The sequence below is a fragment of the Erithacus rubecula genome (assembly GCF_903797595.1).
Source record: "Erithacus rubecula genome assembly, chromosome: 24".
In the NCBI taxonomy this organism is placed as follows: domain Eukaryota; kingdom Metazoa; phylum Chordata; class Aves; order Passeriformes; family Muscicapidae; genus Erithacus; species Erithacus rubecula.
This window is the reverse complement of record NC_136676.1, coordinates 2,635,429-2,653,303: the sequence shown is the minus strand read 5'-3', so window position 1 is coordinate 2,653,303 and position 17,875 is coordinate 2,635,429. Positions and strand designations below refer to the sequence as shown.

General features: G+C 41.0%; 2 protein-coding genes across 4 annotated transcripts in view; one reads left to right on the top strand and one right to left on the bottom strand.

The window, feature by feature from the left end:
* Positions 1-17,875, bottom strand: part of UBIAD1 (UbiA prenyltransferase domain containing 1) — a 423,268-nt gene that overhangs the window by 9,245 nt on the left and 396,148 nt on the right. The gene's annotated exons all lie outside the window — the stretch shown is intronic.
* The window catches only part of MTOR (mechanistic target of rapamycin kinase), a 62,942-nt gene that overhangs the window by 2,935 nt on the left and 42,132 nt on the right, over positions 1-17,875 (top strand). For 2 of the 3 annotated variants that reach the window (XM_079326062.1, XM_079326063.1), the window contains exons 4-29: positions 82-314; positions 669-869; positions 1,557-1,691; positions 2,118-2,393; positions 2,719-2,827; positions 3,633-3,819; positions 4,004-4,132; positions 4,985-5,229; positions 5,401-5,616; positions 6,664-6,869; positions 7,341-7,463; positions 7,776-7,865; positions 7,953-8,045; positions 8,537-8,671; positions 8,998-9,127; positions 9,306-9,556; positions 10,326-10,367; positions 11,413-11,499; positions 12,063-12,230; positions 13,601-13,713; positions 14,169-14,331; positions 14,579-14,671; positions 15,327-15,473; positions 16,291-16,433; positions 17,029-17,191; positions 17,306-17,451. In XM_079326062.1, the coding sequence (XP_079182188.1) occupies positions 82-314; positions 669-869; positions 1,557-1,691; positions 2,118-2,393; positions 2,719-2,827; positions 3,633-3,819; positions 4,004-4,132; positions 4,985-5,229; positions 5,401-5,616; positions 6,664-6,869; positions 7,341-7,463; positions 7,776-7,865; positions 7,953-8,045; positions 8,537-8,671; positions 8,998-9,127; positions 9,306-9,556; positions 10,326-10,367; positions 11,413-11,499; positions 12,063-12,230; positions 13,601-13,713; positions 14,169-14,331; positions 14,579-14,671; positions 15,327-15,473; positions 16,291-16,433; positions 17,029-17,191; positions 17,306-17,451 (4,024 nt within the window). The remainder of the gene's footprint in view (positions 1-81; positions 315-668; positions 870-1,556; positions 1,692-2,117; positions 2,394-2,718; positions 2,828-3,632; positions 3,820-4,003; positions 4,133-4,984; positions 5,230-5,400; positions 5,617-6,663; positions 6,870-7,340; positions 7,464-7,775; positions 7,866-7,952; positions 8,046-8,536; positions 8,672-8,997; positions 9,128-9,305; positions 9,557-10,325; positions 10,368-11,412; positions 11,500-12,062; positions 12,231-13,600; positions 13,714-14,168; positions 14,332-14,578; positions 14,672-15,326; positions 15,474-16,290; positions 16,434-17,028; positions 17,192-17,305; positions 17,452-17,875) is intronic. The other variant, XM_079326064.1, reaches the window with a different exon arrangement.

Sequence of the window (17,875 nt, the reverse complement as noted above, 5' to 3'; positions counted from 1 at the left end):
ACTAACTCTCATCCAGGAATTACCTACTGTCTGCCTGACTGCCTCTTGGGGAGAACTGCAGCATTGCTCTTTTTTCTGCAGCAAGCCTTATTGGTGTGGAAGGAGGCAATGCCACCCGTATTGGCAGGTTTGCCAACTACCTGAGGAACCTCTTGCCATCCAATGACCCTGTGGTAATGGAGATGGCTTCCAAGGCTATTGGGCGGCTTGCCATGGCTGGTGACACCTTCACAGCTGAGTATGTGGAGTTTGAGGTGAAACGAGCTCTGGAATGGCTGGGAGCTGACAGGAATGAAGGTCGTAGACATGCAGCTGTAAGTGATGCTTTTGTTGTTGTCGTGGGGTAGTTGGGATTAGTGAACAGTGGCAGGAAATATGTACAGGAATCTGCAGAATAGCTTTGGTCAGGATGGGAATGGTTTCCAGTCCATGTCTGAGGATCTGTAATGCTCTCATGGCAGACAGACTGCTGCTTCATTAAATCTCCATTAGCCCAGTGACTAATGAAGACCAAGACACTGTTATGCTGGGAATTGTCAGAGCGTGGGGATGGAAACAGCTCACAGACATTGACAGTCTAAACAAATGGTACTACACTGTAAAAGTTATGAGGTTTGTCTCTGTGTGCTCATCTTCCAGATTGCTACTGTTTCCCTCCCCACCTCCAGGTTCTTGTCTTGCGTGAGCTGGCAATCAGCGTGCCTACCTTCTTCTTCCAACAAGTGCAGCCATTCTTTGACAATATATTTGTGGCTGTGTGGGATCCCAAGCAGGCCATCCGAGAGGGAGCCGTCTCTGCCTTAAGAGCCTGCCTTATCCTCACCACACAACGAGAGCCAAAAGAGATGCAGAAGCCCCAGTGGTACAGAGTAAGAAAATAATTTTGTTTTGAAGCAGCCCATCATAATGCAATGCAGATGTTGAAGTGCCAGTTTTCAGAAGAGCTGTCTAAGCTAAGTGCCTGTGTCACCTTTGTCAGTAATAAACTGCCTCTCCTTGAAAGGGTTGAAAATATAATGGTTTCCAAAGTGACTAGTTCTTTAGTCTACTACTGTAAAAGTAAGCAAGACTTAACTCCTTCAAGATTACATTGTTCTGTCTGTGCTTCATCTTCAGCTGTTGAACTTGACCTAGTTCTATACCCATGCAATTATCTAGTGTCATCCATTAATAGTAAAGGGTTTTATAAGTGTAGATAAAATATAAGTGCAAAAGGTAAGAATTCTTTTGTCTCAATCTTTGCTTTGCTGCCCTTGTCACATGAATTCAAGCTTTGTGATACCAAGTGACAGTGACAGTCAAATGTTATGAACTTGGATTTCTTGTAATCCAGTAAGTGCTGCAGATAGTGATAAAGCTGATACTGTGCAGCAGAGTCTACAGCTTCTGGGTGAATCCAAATTTTATTGTCTTATACTTCTTTTATTACTCAATTGAGGTTTGTGGCTACTCCTGGAAAATTCAGAACATTAGTAACTCTTGACTGGCAGTTCTATTTCATTTCCACAGGCTTTGTTTCTGCATTGTCACTGAGATTCTTTTCCTTTCCCCCCAAGCATACATATGAAGAGGCTGAGAAGGGCTTTGATGAGACTTTGGCCAAAGAGAAAGGAATGAATCGTGATGACCGAATCCACGGTGCCTTACTGATCCTCAATGAGCTAGTGAGAATCAGCAGTATGGAGGGAGAGGTGAGCAGAGGAACAAGGTGGGGGTTATGGGGATTGATTGAGAGTGTATAGCAACTTTGCAGTCTGGAAATATCCCATAGTGTTGCAATGGGGTTGTTGGGTGGAAAGCTCATCTAAATATGGAGTTGAGCATTAAAGTGTGTCAGAGAAATAAAAAGGACAAGTTTGGGCTGAGGAGGTAATAAGCTCTGATGGAAAGGCTATTAACTGGATTAAATACAATGAAAAAGATTTTTTTTTCTGTGGAATGAGGACTATCTTGCATGTTAGATATACAAATATTTTTGCTGGATTTTCTTCATTGATGTTTTACAGCTGTTTGGATATTGATGATACAGTATGCTGTCCAGGAGATTTGGGTAGCACTGTACTGGGAGTATCTTACTCAGTTATTTTTATTTTTTAATGCTTCTCTACTTTGTCCAGCGCCTTAGAGAGGAGATGGAAGAGATCACTCAGCAGCAGCTTGTGCATGACAAGTACTGCAAAGACCTGATGGGCTTCAGTACCAAGCCTCGCCACATCACTCCCTTCACAAGCTTCCAGTCTCTTCAGCCCTCTCAGTCAAATGCTTTGGCTGGTCTCCTGGGGTACAGTGCTCACCAAGGAATTATGGGTTTTGCAACCTCACCTGTCCCAGCAAAATCTACTTTGGTAGAAAGTCGATGCTGCAGGGATCTAATGGAAGAGAAATTTGATCAAGTATGTGTTTGTTCTTCAACTGGTCTCCCAACATTCTCAACATCTGTTCTTGCAGAGGAATTGTCCTCTGTGTTTTTACTTAGCATGCAATACTGGCTAGTATTGAACTGAGCCTTCAAAACTCAGTATTTACATTTATCATGTCTTTGTCATTTTCTGCCTCAGGGCAAGTGATTTATTTCTTTTGGGAGCAGTCTTGGTTATCCTTTTCTTTCATGGACTCTTAAGCCAAATGTCAGTAGAATGCCTAAAAGCACCCAGGGAATAAACATTTGTGTGTTGCTGACAGCTGCCATCCTTTAAAGCCTAATCTATTTCTTTTCAGGTCTGCCAGTGGGTTCTCAAGTGCAGAACCAGCAAAAATTCTTTGATCCAGATGACAGTTCTGAATCTGCTGCCACGTTTGGCAGCTTTCCGTCCTTCAGCATTCACAGGTGACAAGACACATGCTTGGATGTTAGAAATGTTGCTGAATTTGGTCTGGAAGTTATCCAGCTCTCTTTGGTCCAGATGAACTTGTGCAAGCAGTGCAGCACTCCAAATGTGGTGCTTGTCTGATGAGCACATTCCTCTGTGGGAGGACAGTCTTTTTTTCTGGATAAGTGTGACTTGATAGCTGATGCCAAAATGCTGCTCTGATGAAGAAAATAGATTGAAACCTAGTGTCAGAATTTGGTGATCAATACCATAAGACATAAAACCCTTCTTTTTTTGTTTTCTCCTCAGTATGTCAGACTTAGAGGAGAATTCTCTCTTGCTCTAACTCAGTATATCCCAAATATTATTAGAGTTCTCTTCCTTTTTCTCTGTTGTATATGCTAGGAAATACCTGCCAGCTTTAAAGCAGTCAAGCAAGTTTAGGAGAGTATCAAGAGTTGGAGGCAAGTCATCAAGCTGCTCTTAGTGGGTTAGAACAATTTTTGTGTTAATTATTTCAAATTTCAAATCAATCACTATGAAACCAAGATGCTTGGATCTTACATGTGTATAAAACCTGTTGCAATGGGAGTATTTTATAGCTCTTTTAATTCTGGTGATTTTTCTTTTTAAAAACAAAGCCTTCTGTAGTTTAAAATCTTTAGTATGTGGTGACATGTTTGCCACTGGTCATGTCAGCAAATTTACTATGACTATGTCTGTTCTCTGGTTCTACGCTTGTAAAAGTTTAGTTGGAAATGTCATGCAGCTGTATAAACCTAAATGAATTCTAATATCTATATTGTTTTGTCTTTTGGGCAGCTGATCAGTATCTTCCAGACACCATGAATCATGTTCTCAGCTGTGTGAAGAAGGAGAAGGAGCGCACAGCAGCCTTCCAGGCCTTGGGTTTGCTTTCTGTGGCTGTGAGGTCTGAGTTTCAAGCTTACCTTCCAAAAGTCCTTGAAATCATAAAAGCAGCTCTTCCCCCAAAGGACTTTGCCCACAAGTAAGTATGTGAAAAGTTAGAGGAAGAAATGGAAACACTTGCTCTTTATATAATTTTTGTAATGTGGGATCAAATCCTTGTATAAAAATCAGAAGTGTTTCTGTAAGAATGATAACACAGAAGTGGAATGAGAAAAGATGTTTGAAAAATAGCAACTCCTTGTAATTATGTGTTCCCTTTCCAGGAGACAGAAGTCTGTGCAGGTTGATGCCACAGTCTTCACCTGCATTAGTATGCTGGCACGAGCCATGGGACCCAGTATCCAGCAGGACATCAAAGAGCTTTTGGAACCTATGCTGGCTGTGGGCCTGAGGTAAGCAGAAATCTGTTTTGCTGTTAGCTGCAGAATGCCATTGTCAACCATAAAGAGTGAGATCTTTAAGGTTTTCAGATTGAGAGGGAAGATTTTTCCTTTTAAGTTGACATAAGTTCTCTTTCAGAAGATCACTATAGATGTTTCAGAAGAATGGTATTAACTTTATATGGTTTATATAGATTATATGGTTTTAACTCCTAATTTGTCTGTTGAGTTAATGAGCATTCATATCTCAGTAAAGAAATCATGTTGTAGAATAACTAGTCCAAAAGCAGTCTCCTTTATTTTCCACTATTCAAATACACTTGGCAGCAACCTGCAAAATTTTTGAAAACATCTGACAGCCAGCAGATTTGTGCCATATCAAACTGGCAGAGGAGGGCTGAAGTGCTGAGTATTTGCTCCTGGCTTCTTTCCACCTTTGTAGCTGACAGTTCTTACTGGAGGCATTAATTAAGTTTGGAATTTAGTATGGAAAGGTAAGGAGAAAAGTTTCAAGTAGCACAAGGGTGTTTGAATTATATTGTCACCTGGAATTGAATTTAGTTGCTTTTTGTTTAAAAAGTACTTGTATGAGAATTCATTTAGATTTGTAACAGTGTTATAACAACACTGGCTAATGTAGTGATGTGTGCAACGGTCCTGGGCCTTTGCTCACCCAGTTTATACAGGAAAGTCATCTATGGCCTTAGTTCACACAAAGACCCTGTGCTCTGCTTGCAGGTGTTGCTCTCATGTGTGAATGCCCACAATAATATTCTGATTGGCAAAGGCATAAATAAACAAAAAGGTGAAATGTGCACGTTATTGTTTCTTTTCTAATGGCTTTTGCTTGCTTCTTGCCCTCAGCCCTGCTCTAACAGCTGTGCTGTACGACTTGAGCCGTCAGATCCCACAGCTGAAGAAGGATATCCAGGATGGGCTGCTGAAAATGCTCTCTCTTGTTCTGATGCACAAGCCCCTGCGACACCCAGGCATGCCAAAGGGCCTTGCCCACCAGCTGGCCTCCCCCAGTCTCACCAACATCCCAGAGGCCAGTGATGTGGGGAGCATCACCCTTGCCCTTCGAACACTTGGTAGCTTTGAGTTTGAAGGTAAGATGAACTAAGGTAGCAGGGGCATATGGGATATAAACAGCTGGGGCATTGGAGTAGAGTACAAGCAGCAGGAAAACTCTGGGAGTGTGTTCTTTAAACTCCTGTTCCCTGGTAAAAGTGGAGATTGAGGTGTGAAGCTGTGTTGAAGCACCCTCTGCCTCTCTTCAGGCCACTCCCTGACTCAGTTTGTCCGGCACTGCGCGGATCACTTCCTGAACAGCGAGCACAAGGAGATCCGGATGGAGGCAGCCCGCACCTGCTCCCGCCTGCTCACACCCTCCATCCACCTCATCAGTGGCCATGCCCATGTGGTCAGCCAGACAGCAGTGCAGGTCGTGGCTGATGTCCTCAGCAAGCTGCTTGTAGTTGGAATAACTGACCCAGGTTAGTGTGGGATTCTGAGAGAAGGGTTCTTGTAGTAATTGTGTCGAGACAGGCACGACTGGCACCAACACCAATCCTTCATTAAAAACTTTTCATGACTTCTTTCAGGCAACTCTGGTTCCTTTCCTCACAGGCAGCTCCACACAGCACTGACTCCTCTCCTCTGCAAGTTTCCTTCTTCATGACTGGCTAACCCCATGCTGTCCCTTACCTGGCCACCTAACCCTGTCTGTCCCTCACACAACATCTTCTTACTTTATCTGTCCCTTCCCTCCTCACAACCAGCAGACTCTGGGTCTTAAGCTCCAACTCCAGCTTACTCTTGGCTAACTAGCCCACTCTTTTATAACACCCATCCTCATTGAGCAGGCAAGTCTGTCTCCACTTCTTGGCAATCAGTAGAGCTGTAATTCAATGAGGAAAATTGCCTTCTGCACTATGCTTACAAACTATTCTCCTACCACATGTTAATTTTATCATATGAGCAGGTGATGATATTGAGAATAGAAATAGAATTTGTAATAGAATTTGAATGTATTTGCCACTAAACTTAAGCTGTCACTTTTGGTAAATTAGAAAAAAGTCTCCCAAATTATTTTTCTACATCTTGATTTTTGAGGTATTAATTGAACACTAGTTAAAAATGCTCTGTGCCCTTTTGAACTAAGTAGAACACTGAGACCTCTTTTGCTGCAGTTCTGGGTCATGGCCTTAAATTTTGTAGTTTGGGAAGGAATTGGTCCTTCTTATTGAAACTTTGTACTTGATTTTTTTTATTCTTTCAGTTGAACTCATCTCCAGTTGCCACATAGCATTCAAAAGTGACACTTGTAGGTGCAAGAGGTTGGCACTGTACTGATTTGGTTATTGGGGCACGTTGAGTGGCACAGAGATTCCTGGGCTGACTGTCCTTTTTTTGTGTGTGAAACACTGATACAGTGTTTTGCTCTGGGGAAGCTCTTGTGAAGAATTTTTGAGGCTGTCTTGTGAACAAAGGCAAAAAAAGGAACAAGAATTTTGTTCATTTAAATAAATATATTCTTGCAGACCCTGACATACGTTTCTGTGTGTTGGCTTCTCTGGATGAGCGATTTGATGCTCACCTTGCCCAGGCTGAAAACTTGCAAGCTCTTTTTGTGGCCCTGAACGATCAAGTGTTTGAAATTCGAGAGCTGGCCATCTGCACCGTGGGGCGCCTGAGCAGCATGAACCCTGCCTTTGTCATGCCTTTCCTTAGGAAGATGTTAATCCAGGTGAGGGGGAGGGATGCCTGCAGGGGAAACTGTAATCATACTGAGACTGAGGTGCTGTTAAAGACCTGGGCTATCTAGCTGTAAATGCATGGATAGTGGGGGAATCAGTCTTTTGGAAAACAGTTATAGCCCAGCTATAGTTTCAGCAGATCTTTCTCATGTGGATGTTTGGAGTGAAGCTCTATGGGTATATTAGAAGAGAAAGGAAGGATAGCAGTTGTTATTTCACCCCTAGTCACCATGCCATAGTGCTTTTCATCTCTGTTGAGGAAGAATGTTCTATGGTGCTTTTAGGTGAATGTGTGGTACCTCTTTGTAAACATAGATTTTGGAGCCATCCTTTTATGCTAATTAAATTAGTGAAATGTAGAATAACCTTTACAAGTGCTGAGGTGTGACAGAAGGAATTGCAAATAATTTTTACCTACCTTTACTTTCCTGATTTGCTTGCTTCCATTGTCTCTTGTGCAGATTCTAACAGAGCTGGAGCACAGTGGTGTTGGCAGAATTAAAGAGCAAAGTGCCAGGATGTTGGGTCACCTGGTCTCTAATGCTCCACGCCTCATCCGCCCCTACATGGAGCCTATCCTTAAGGTAGAGTCTCTAAACTTCCTGGTGACTTTGGAATGAGGTGACACAGCAAGTGGTTGCATGACCCTCAGGAGCTGCAGTTCTTTTGCTTCATCATAGTAGGAAAAAATCAAATTGGTGTAGATGTTTCCCACAGGAGCACACAATTTAGCCCCGTTTAATTCCAGATTTGCAAAATGTTTGTGACACCCAAGTTTCTTTCATTGTTGAAATTCTTACTATGATTGTGAGGTCAATTGCAGGTGCAAACAAAATAAAAGATAATTTTGAGTACTTTTTAAACACATTCTAATTTGTCTCACTCTCACCCCCCAGGCACTGATTGTGAAACTGAAAGATCCTGATCCAGATCCCAATCCAGGTGTGATTAACAATGTCCTGGCTACCATAGGGGAGCTTGCACAGGTAGGGATATACTGCAGATGCCTCTTTGCCATTCTTATTAAGGTTTAGGGAATGTTAGATGAAGGATGAAATTTTGTCTTTCAATAGGTCAGTGGGCTGGAGATGAGGAAGTGGGTGGATGAGCTCTTCATTATAATTATGGACATGCTTCAGGACTCCTCCCTGCTGGCTAAAAGACAAGTAAGTGCTTACAACTGTACTAAATTTGACAGCTGCTGTGATCAGAGCTGTAACAAAATATCCACACATCCCATCATAGCTGCTAAAATGTACCTTTAGATCACTGAAATCTCTCTAGTGGAGTTACAGTCAGGGTACACAGGTGAGGGATTACAGTGCCTGTTGTGACATAGCTCAGAGCTGTTAGAGGAAAAATAAGAAGGAGAAAAAAAAGCTGTTTCTATTGGAAGGCTTAAACTCTCTGAATTGAATGTTTATTTGAATTGTACCTCTGAGTGAGAGCCTAAGATATTGTTGATTATTGCTTTCTTAACTATTGCTTATAAAAAAATGTTCTTTATAGAGGCTTTCCAGTCATGGGCTGTGGTTTGCAATGTGATCCTAAAATAGAAAATGCAAAGAAACTTTGAAAAAGTTAAATGACTGATGCATCATAAGGCATAATAAATTCCCTGGTCAAAACTAATCTTCTCTGGGCTTTATCTTTGTAGGTGGCTCTTTGGACACTGGGGCAGCTTGTGGCTAGCACTGGTTATGTGGTAGAACCATACAGGAAATATCCAACTTTGCTGGAGGTGCTTCTGAACTTCCTGAAAACTGAGCAAAACCAGGGCACCCGCAGAGAGGTATGAACATGAAACTGTCACACAACCACTTAGAAAAGCTTTTTGGGAAGAGAGAGCTGCCAGATAAATGTGCCTGCATGGATTTGAGGCAGGGAGGGAGAGATCACTGTTGTTGTGGCTAAGAAAAGTACAATAATCAGAATTAAGAGAATGCATGTGTTAAGTCACTGAAGCTGGATGGAAAGCACTGTTTTTTTTCCAGGCAATCACTTCAGTTGCAGATCTTCCCTCTTCAATTATCAGGATCTTTTCAAATATGGGGGTTGGAGTGTTGTCTTTGGCCTTAGTGATGAAGTTCTGGTGAATTTTCTTTTATATCTTTTCAGGCTATCCGTGTGTTAGGGCTGCTGGGTGCTTTGGACCCTTACAAACACAAAGTGAACATTGGCATGATTGATCAATCACGAGATGCTTCAGCTGTTAGCCTCTCAGAGTCCAAATCCAGCCAGGATTCTTGTAAGCATCTCCATTTCTTTCAGATAGATAAACTTTATGATCTACAAACAGATCTTGACTGTTTTGTTACCAGTTTGTCTGCTCTTAAAGAATCATTGTACGTGTTTTCAACTAACACTTAGATGTTCCTTAATCCATATTTAATACCTAGCTCATGACACTGCCTTCTTTCTCCTAGCTGACTACAGCACCAGTGAGATGTTGGTGAACATGGGCAACCTCCCTCTGGATGAGTTCTATCCAGCTGTCTCTATGGTGGCACTGATGAGAATTTTCCGAGACCAATCCTTGTCCCAGCACCACACTATGGTAGTTCAGGCCATCACCTTTATTTTCAAATCCCTTGGACTGAAGTGTGTGCAGTTCCTGCCCCAGGTCATGCCAACATTCCTTAATGTAATAAGGGTGTGTGATGGTGCCATCCGAGAGGTGAGTTGCTAGGGACCATCCTTTCCTCCTGTATAAAATTAAGAATCCATTTCCTTGAAGAGACTGTGTCTGGCTTTGGGCATTGCTGTGCTATGTGTTGATGCCAAGCATGCTGCAGAAGTGAGGTTCAGCTTTGCTTTTTCCCTTCTGTGAGCATTTACTGGAATGTCCAGTGCAAACAATTCTCCTGCTTTTTATTGAAACAGCTGCTTCTGAGCATAATCCTTGGAAGGCCAGCATTTGATTCTGTGTTTTCATTGAGCTGTTCTTGTTCAGGAAAACAGCCATGCAGCTTCCAGATCTTTCAGTGATCTCTGTGTTAATGCTCTGTGGCAAACAGTATTATTAAATAATAGGGGTAGACTCTTCAAATTTCTGGTGCAATCATGTACTTTGGCTCATCTCTGAGAAGGAAAACTCAATTTTACAGTCTGCTAGCATTTAGAGAGGCATGGGTGGTGAATTCCACAGCAGTGCTTTCTCTTCCTTCCCACTTAAGTTACTGTTATAGAAGGAAATGATGATTGTGTGAAGATGATGATGGGCTTAAGGTTAACCTAACCAGAGATGGTTCTGTTTGCCCAGGCTTTTCTTCAGGCAGCCAAGTGCTCTGGGGTGTGAAGGGCAGTTTGTGTTTTCTCCCAGCCTGAACTACACTCAGACTGTAAGGAAAGCATCTCACATCTGGGTTGGCTGAGGTTCTAGACCTGACTGGTCTAACTTGCTTGAAAGCTATGCAGTTGTGCACACTCTGTTTAAAAATTTTCAGGTAAAAGAAGATGGTGAAAGTGTACTGGGGAGAAGAGCTGAGGTGGGTATGCGTGACATAAAGCCTAAAAGAGGAAGGTCCTTGTCCTGTATGTAAGCATCCTCTCACTACACCAAAAAATAGGCACAGTACAATAGCTCAGAGTTCATTTTTGGTAATTGTATGTGTACAGTTCTCACTAAAGAAGCTGAGATAACATTCTCATGAGAACTAAATAAGAAGAAATCTCTCCATGTTGTTTTTTGTCACTGTAGTCTTCATAAACTGCATGAAGAAATGAAATTTAATAGATGATGATTTACATTTTCCTATTTTTTATAGAGAAAATAAATTACATCAAAGCAATTTAGCCCATGTGATTTCATACCAATTTAAAGAGTAAATTCATTGTCACAATTAGATGTATTGTGGTGAAAGGACATGCAAAACTGTCATAGTGTATTCAAAGAAAACTGTTCAAGTCAAAATTTTTCTTGATGGTGAAGAATGGATGGTGTAATCAACCATCTTTAAAAAAATGTGGTGTTTCTGGCAAGGACCTAACTGCATTCCCCAGTAACTTTTCACCAATATACCTTAGTGGGGATGGGAAAGAGTACAGAAGTATCTTAAAATGTCTGTCAGTTTGGTTTCTAGCCAGGGGGAAAAGACTAGGGGCTAAATTTTTGGAAGCATCATTCAAACCTAAATGACAATGCTCAGTGATTGAGGTGTCTGTGCTTGCAAGTCTCTTCTGACACTGTAGATTTGCTGGCACTTTATAAACCTCTGATGTGTGCTTGAGTGTCTGAGGCTTTGAGCTCATAATTTTTTTTGGTGCAAGCTGGGGGCAAAACGAAGCAATAAACCCAAAATCACTTTTCTTCCTCACTCTCATCTTAAAAAAAAAACCAAACCAATAAAAATTAACTAAACCCAAACTGCTGAGCTGAAGCTGCCAAGAATTTAGTCCCAAATTTTGAGCACGTAGGAGCTCTGCATGCTATTTGTTTAGTAAATGAGCTTGCAATTGCCTGTGCCACTCTTTACCCAGTGGCTTTGATATTTGGGTAAGCTACACTGATTATTACACATTTCTTCCTTCCAGTTCCTGTTCCAGCAGCTAGGAATGTTGGTGTCCTTTGTGAGAAGTCATATTCGGCCATATATGGATGAAATTGTCACCCTGATGAGAGTGAGTGCAATCTTTAATCTTTACTGTCACAGAAAGATGGACAGTGTTTATCAAATACATTATCAAATGTATTAATTACTTCCTAAGTTCATATGAAGTGCAGAGTTGTATATATGTGAAGTAATAATTGTATTGTGAATACCATTTATTTGAAGTTACAATCTATGTTATTGGTAGTAACAAGTAAATTTAGCTTCAGGTTCTGTTAGTAACTTGAGTTCTTTTCAGTGCTTGGATTTTGTGCACTTACTACTTCCAGAAACATAGTTTTAGCAAGAGGGATCTGGAGTTCATAAATAGGTGGTATTTCAAATAATTTTCACTAAATGTTTGTGAAGTTGTAGAAGGATTAGGAAAAAATCAGTTTTTCAGAGGTTATTTTCAACAACTATAAATGTACTGGAAGTGCAGAGTGTTTTAAAAACAAAAAGTGTAGTCCTTCCCTGCAATTCCCCTTGAATTTATCTACAGACTGTCTCCTACAGTTTGCTTTTCTTGTAATTGGTACAGCTCAGCTGAAGAACTGCTGGACTTTTCCCCCCCTTTTTTTCTTTCTTCTGTAGGATTTCTGGGTTATGAACAACTCCATACAGAGCACAATTATCCTACTCATCGAGCAGATTGTGGTAGCTCTAGGAGGTGAATTCAAGCTGTACCTGCCTCAGCTCATTCCTCACATGTTACGGGTCTTCATGCATGACAACAGTCAGGGTCGCATTGTTTCTGTGAAGGTGAGTGTGTGTGATGGTTTTGAAAGCAAAACCAGTGAGAGACTTCAAGTCAGAAATACAATTTAATAGGAAAAAAAGAGAAAAATAAAATACATGCAATAGTACAAAAGTAAAAACCACTGACAGAGTCAGAATAAAACCTGACACCCCATTAGTTAGCATGGTGGCAGCAGTCCAGATGAGGTGGTCTTCTTGAAACAGTGATCCTGTAGAAATTCTGGGAGTGATCCTGGTAGCTCTTCTCCTCTAGAAACCAGTGGGTAAGGGGTGCCTTGGTGTTCCAAATCTCAGTTTTTATCTAGGTAGGAAATGTTTGGCTCCTCCCCTGGCTGGAGCATCTCCCAGTGGGATGATGGAATTTTATCAGTCATGCACTGGGACTCAATGGCCATGAACAGGAGATATCTCCTGGAGGGAGGGTGGGTGATGGGAAAGATAAAGAACATTGCCCCATGTGGTTTTTAACAGATGGCCCATTAACAGAGGATATCTCCCACAGAGATAAGAATCACTGCTCCACCTGGTTTCAGCAGATTGTGGTAGAATACATATTTCTGGGCACATCTTTGCATTGTAACCTAGGACAGTGGGGCTGCAGCAGCTGCTGGGCTCTGGACACTGCCCAGGCAGGTGTGAGCCCAGCTCAGCAGGTCTCCTTGTTTGTGTGTTGTATCAAATGGGACAGGTGCAGTTTGGCAGTGGCTTGGTGTGAAATGATGCAGACAGTTGTTTAAAGTGCAGTTAAAGAAACTTTTCACAGGATTTTCACTTGTTTAAAATGGATCTCATCCATGACTTTGAGTCACACTGGGTTCTTTTGGTTGAAGGATTTTATTCTCCCCCTCTATTCTACTCTTGTGAGGCCCCACTTGGAGCATTATGTACAGTTCTGGTGTCCTCAATGTAAGATGGACATGAAACTGTTGGAGCAGGTCCAGAGAAGGCCACAAAGTTGATAAGGACTGGAGCACCTCCCCTGTGAAGATAGGCTTAGAAAGTTGTGGAGAAGAAAAGCTTTGTATGGAGACCCACTATATGAAAGGAACTACAGGGCCAGAGAGACATTCTTTGTCAGGAACTGTAGTGACAGGAAAAGGAGTAACAGGTACAAATTGAAAGATACATTTAGGTTAGATATTGAGAAGAAATTTGCAGTAAAGCAAAGGTGGTGAGACACTGGAGCAGGTTGTGTGTGGACGTTGTGGATGCCCCAACCTTGGCAAGGTTCAGATTCAGGTTGGATATTGCCTTGAGCAACCTGATCTAGTGGAAGGTATCCCTTCCCATGGCAGGAGAGGTTGTGACTAGATGATCTTTATGATCCATTCAAACCATTTGACATTCTACACTTCTATGATTTTTCTCTGCAGCTGCTTAATGCAATCCAGCTCTTTGGAGCTAACCTGGATGACTACCTTCATTTGTTACTACCTCCCATTGTAAAGCTATTTGATGCCCCAGATGTCCCTCTGGTGGCTCGCAAGTAAGTGCTGGTGGCTTTGCAGCCTCTCTCTCTACAGTTTTACCTGTGATATCCAAGTTCTGCAGTGGCTCAATGTTTACAATGAAATATCACTTTTAGTCCCTTCCTTATCTTTTCTGTGTTAAATCTTGTGGGAGGTTATTTTTATTTAGACACCACAGCAGTGTTACTAGCTTTTTGGGTTTGTTGGTAGATTTTGGTTGGGTTTTTGTTTGTTTATTTGTTTTGGTTTTGTTTCTTCGGGATTTTTAAAATTTCCTGATTCTCACCTCCCAGTATTTTAGTCACTTGCAAACTGTCCTGCAACTACTAGCTGCATTTACAGAGTTCTGGTAGCCTGTTTTTCCTATTATTAGTAATTGTAGGAGGACTGAGCACTTAAGTATTTTTCAGTCTTATTTCTTCTTTCTTAACACTGAGAGATAAGTTCTTCCCTCTTTTTTCTCTGACTTAAGAGCTGCTCTAGAAACAGTGGACCGCTTGACAGAGTCCCTGGATTTCACAGATTATGCATCAAGGATAATTCATCCCATTGTACGAACACTAGATCAGAGCCCTGAGCTGAGAACAACTGCCATGGACACCCTCTCCTCTCTGGTGTTCCAACTGGGAAAGAAGGTAACACTGTTCTTCAGTTGAGAGCTCACAGAAGGTGTGACTGTCCCAAAGATCAAGGCTTTAAAGTTTTAAGTTTTGTAAAGGATTTCCAAGAGAACTGATTTTTCTTCTCTTAGTTGTTTCTGGAGTTGAGAGTTAGTGAAATCAAACAGTCAGAATTGGTTTCTCATCAATGAAAAATTGTGTTGAAAATTTAATGCTTTTGGTGTCACTGAGTGAGAAGTTTATGATGCATTTCCTTTCACAGTATCAAATTTTTATCCCAATGGTGAACAAAGTCCTGGTGCGACACAGAATTAACCATCAGCGCTATGATGTTCTCATCTGCAGAATTGTAAAGGTAAGCTCACAAGTGTACAGTTGTGTGCATTTTTGGGATGTTGTCATGTTGAAATGGATGTAGCTGGAACCTTCATTTGGATTTACTCATAAAATGAGGAGTGGTTGTTGCTCTGTTTCTGTGTTAAGTGCAGCTTTTTAAGGAGAGTGTGAGGTTGCAATGGGAAATTTTATAGAAGAATCATTGCAAATTCTAGGGTAATGACACTAGCCAGTGTCATTACTATTCTTCTTCTTGGTAGTTCTTAAATGTGGATTTATCCTATTTTTTCCATGGTTTCAGGACTGGAGGAGATCTTGTTATCTTAGTATTTTCTGTGGAATGTCTTACATTTTAAAAATTTAGTAATTGGTTTACAATTTGTAAATTGTAAACAAACAACTAGCAAGTCTAATAGGCAAGAGTGCTTTTTCAATGTACATAATTTTGGCTTTTTATACTTGGAGCTAAGAGTTATTGACAATTACCTTGAGTAGCAAAGGGGTATAGTTTCGAATTCTTGGCTTATAATGTATAATCATTATAATGAAACATGGTTATTTGCTTCACAGATTTTACTGTAAGATTTTGCTACAAGTCCTCTGACTTTTTTGGCTTATTGAGAATTGTTTCTGTATGTGTGGGTGTGATCTTCACTGTAAACCAATTATTGTAGGGTTACACTCTTGCTGATGAAGAGGAGGATCCCCTGATTTATCAGCATCGAATGTTGAGAAGCAACCAGGGAGAAACTTTGTCCACTGGTCCTGTGGAAACAGGTCCCATGAAGAAATTACATGTGAGCACCATCAACCTGCAGAAGGTAAGACTGGGGCCTTCACAGCATGAATTTGCTGCTGAAGGGACTTAATGTGTCACACTGAAGGAGTTTTGTCTGGTATATCTGAACTGCATTTCTTTATATTGCTTTTATGTTGCTTTTTTATTCTGTACAAAACTGAGGTCAAAGTAGTGCCTGAGACTTTAAAATTAGAAGGGGCTGAACACCTTTAAAAATAGGAGATCTTGAACTCTTAGACTGTTAATGGCTGTGAAATAGTCTTTACACTTGCTTGTTGTGTTAATTATGAACAAGACTTTCTAAATCACAATGAATAGTCTCTTGCTGTTAGAGACATCTATTAAAGAGCCTCTGCCTTTTTAATATTTTTGTTTTGCTCCTCTTGTGTCTTAGTTCTATACTTTCTTGAAGGCAGAACTTAATAGCTAAGCACCAGCTAGTTTGAACAGTACATGTATGCAGTACACAGTTCAGTAATAGGATGGATTGGTTTGAAAATGCTGGACTTAAAAATGTAATGCTAAATGCTAAATTCCAGAAGTGTTTTTAAGCTGATTTTTCAATAGTGGCTTCAGCTCTTCATGTATTTTTGTAGAGAAATGATTGTTCATATTAAATACTTACCATATCATGACAGGAATACATTTAGGAAAAATTTCTTAGACATGAGACTTAAGTACTGCAGATTATCTGGTAAAACTAATGGATTTCAGGAAATTGAAAAGGAATTCTTAGCATGTGGTTTGGAGCTGTAAAGAAATAATGCTGCCTGCTGATGGATTTCTGCTCTTGGATAGTGCTTTGTTTGGTAGGTGAATTGTCTTCCTTTGTGCTGCAGGCCTGGGGAGCAGCAAGAAGAGTTTCCAAGGATGACTGGTTGGAATGGTTGAGGAGACTGAGTTTGGAGCTGCTGAAAGATTCTTCCTCACCATCCCTGCGCTCATGTTGGGCCCTGGCTCAGGCCTATAACCCCATGGCTCGGTACAGTACTTCTGGATTTTTGTCTCACTTGAAATAGCAGATGGAAGCCAGATATTATAAGGGAAAAAGAAGGTTATTTAGAAGCTATGAGGTTTCATAAATAGAGATAGCTCATGCTTTGGCACAAATCAAAGAGCCAACAGCTTGATTTCATTTCCACCTTTCCTAGTTGGCTGCTTCATGATGTGCACAAAATCTTTCATTAAAATTCTGCATATTAGTCCAGAAATAAGATAAGGCACATAAGTGAGGCTGGAAAAACAGCAGAGTATGAAATAGTTTTGAGTATTTACTGTAGGGAATAAAAATACCTCTGAGTTGAATAATCTGCAGTGCTTTTTTACAACCAGCATGTCTGGAGAAACTTTGATAGCACATGATAGTACAATATTTCTATTATTGTAGTATACCAGCCTATTCTATTCTTAAATTAAGGTTTCACAGAAGTTAGCTTTGTAAAAACTAATCACTATTTATTGCAGGTAAGCATGTAAGTGTATTTTTTGGCTCTCTTTCTCTGAATAAGGTGAGCCCTGTCAAACAGACTTTTTCTCATTAATCCCCACCTCACACTGTCTTTTGTGTTCCTCCCCAGAGACCTCTTCAATGCTGCTTTTGTTTCATGCTGGTCTGAACTGAATGAAGACCAGCAGGACGAGCTGATCCGAAGCATTGAGTTGGCCTTGACTTCTCAGGATATTGCAGAAGTCACTCAAACTCTGCTGAACTTGGCAGAATTCATGGAGCACAGTGACAAGGTAGAGATGCTGTTGGGCAGCTCCTTCTGGTGCTAGCCTGGTGTCTGCTCTGTGTGGAATTCATGACTATTTTGTAATATTTATCCTGCTTTTGATGTGTGTGCTCCTTCCCAGGGCCCACTGCCTTTGAGAGATGACAATGGCATTGTCCTTCTGGGGGAAAGAGCTGCCAAATGCCGAGCATATGCTAAGGCCCTTCACTACAAAGAGCTGGAATTTCAAAAGGGTCCCACCCCAGCTATTCTAGAGTCTCTCATCAGGTAGGACCACAACTGGTGAGATTTCTGCTCTTGCAGTAGCCACAATTTAAGTAAGATACCACTAGGATGAATCTAGGTAATGCTTAGGACTTGCTCTGTCACAAGATGTTGATAAACTACTTGCAAATGTTCAGTTTTAACTGCTGAGTTCTGTCCTTCTACTGTGTGGTTAAAACTTTCAACTGTGGTTAAAACTATGATAGAAGCCCCGGGAAGTTTTGCAGAAAGAATTGTAGGAAAAGGTTCTAATTTTCCTCTCTCACCCTTAAAGTTCATTATGGAATATCATGAAATCACTGCAGGTTCAATGAGACAGATTTCTGCACCTGCATATAAATAAGTCAGAAGAGTTGAAGTTCTTAATTGAAATTTCTCATCACATTGTGCTGATCTAGCTTAGATAGGTGTCATTGCTCATGTGTCA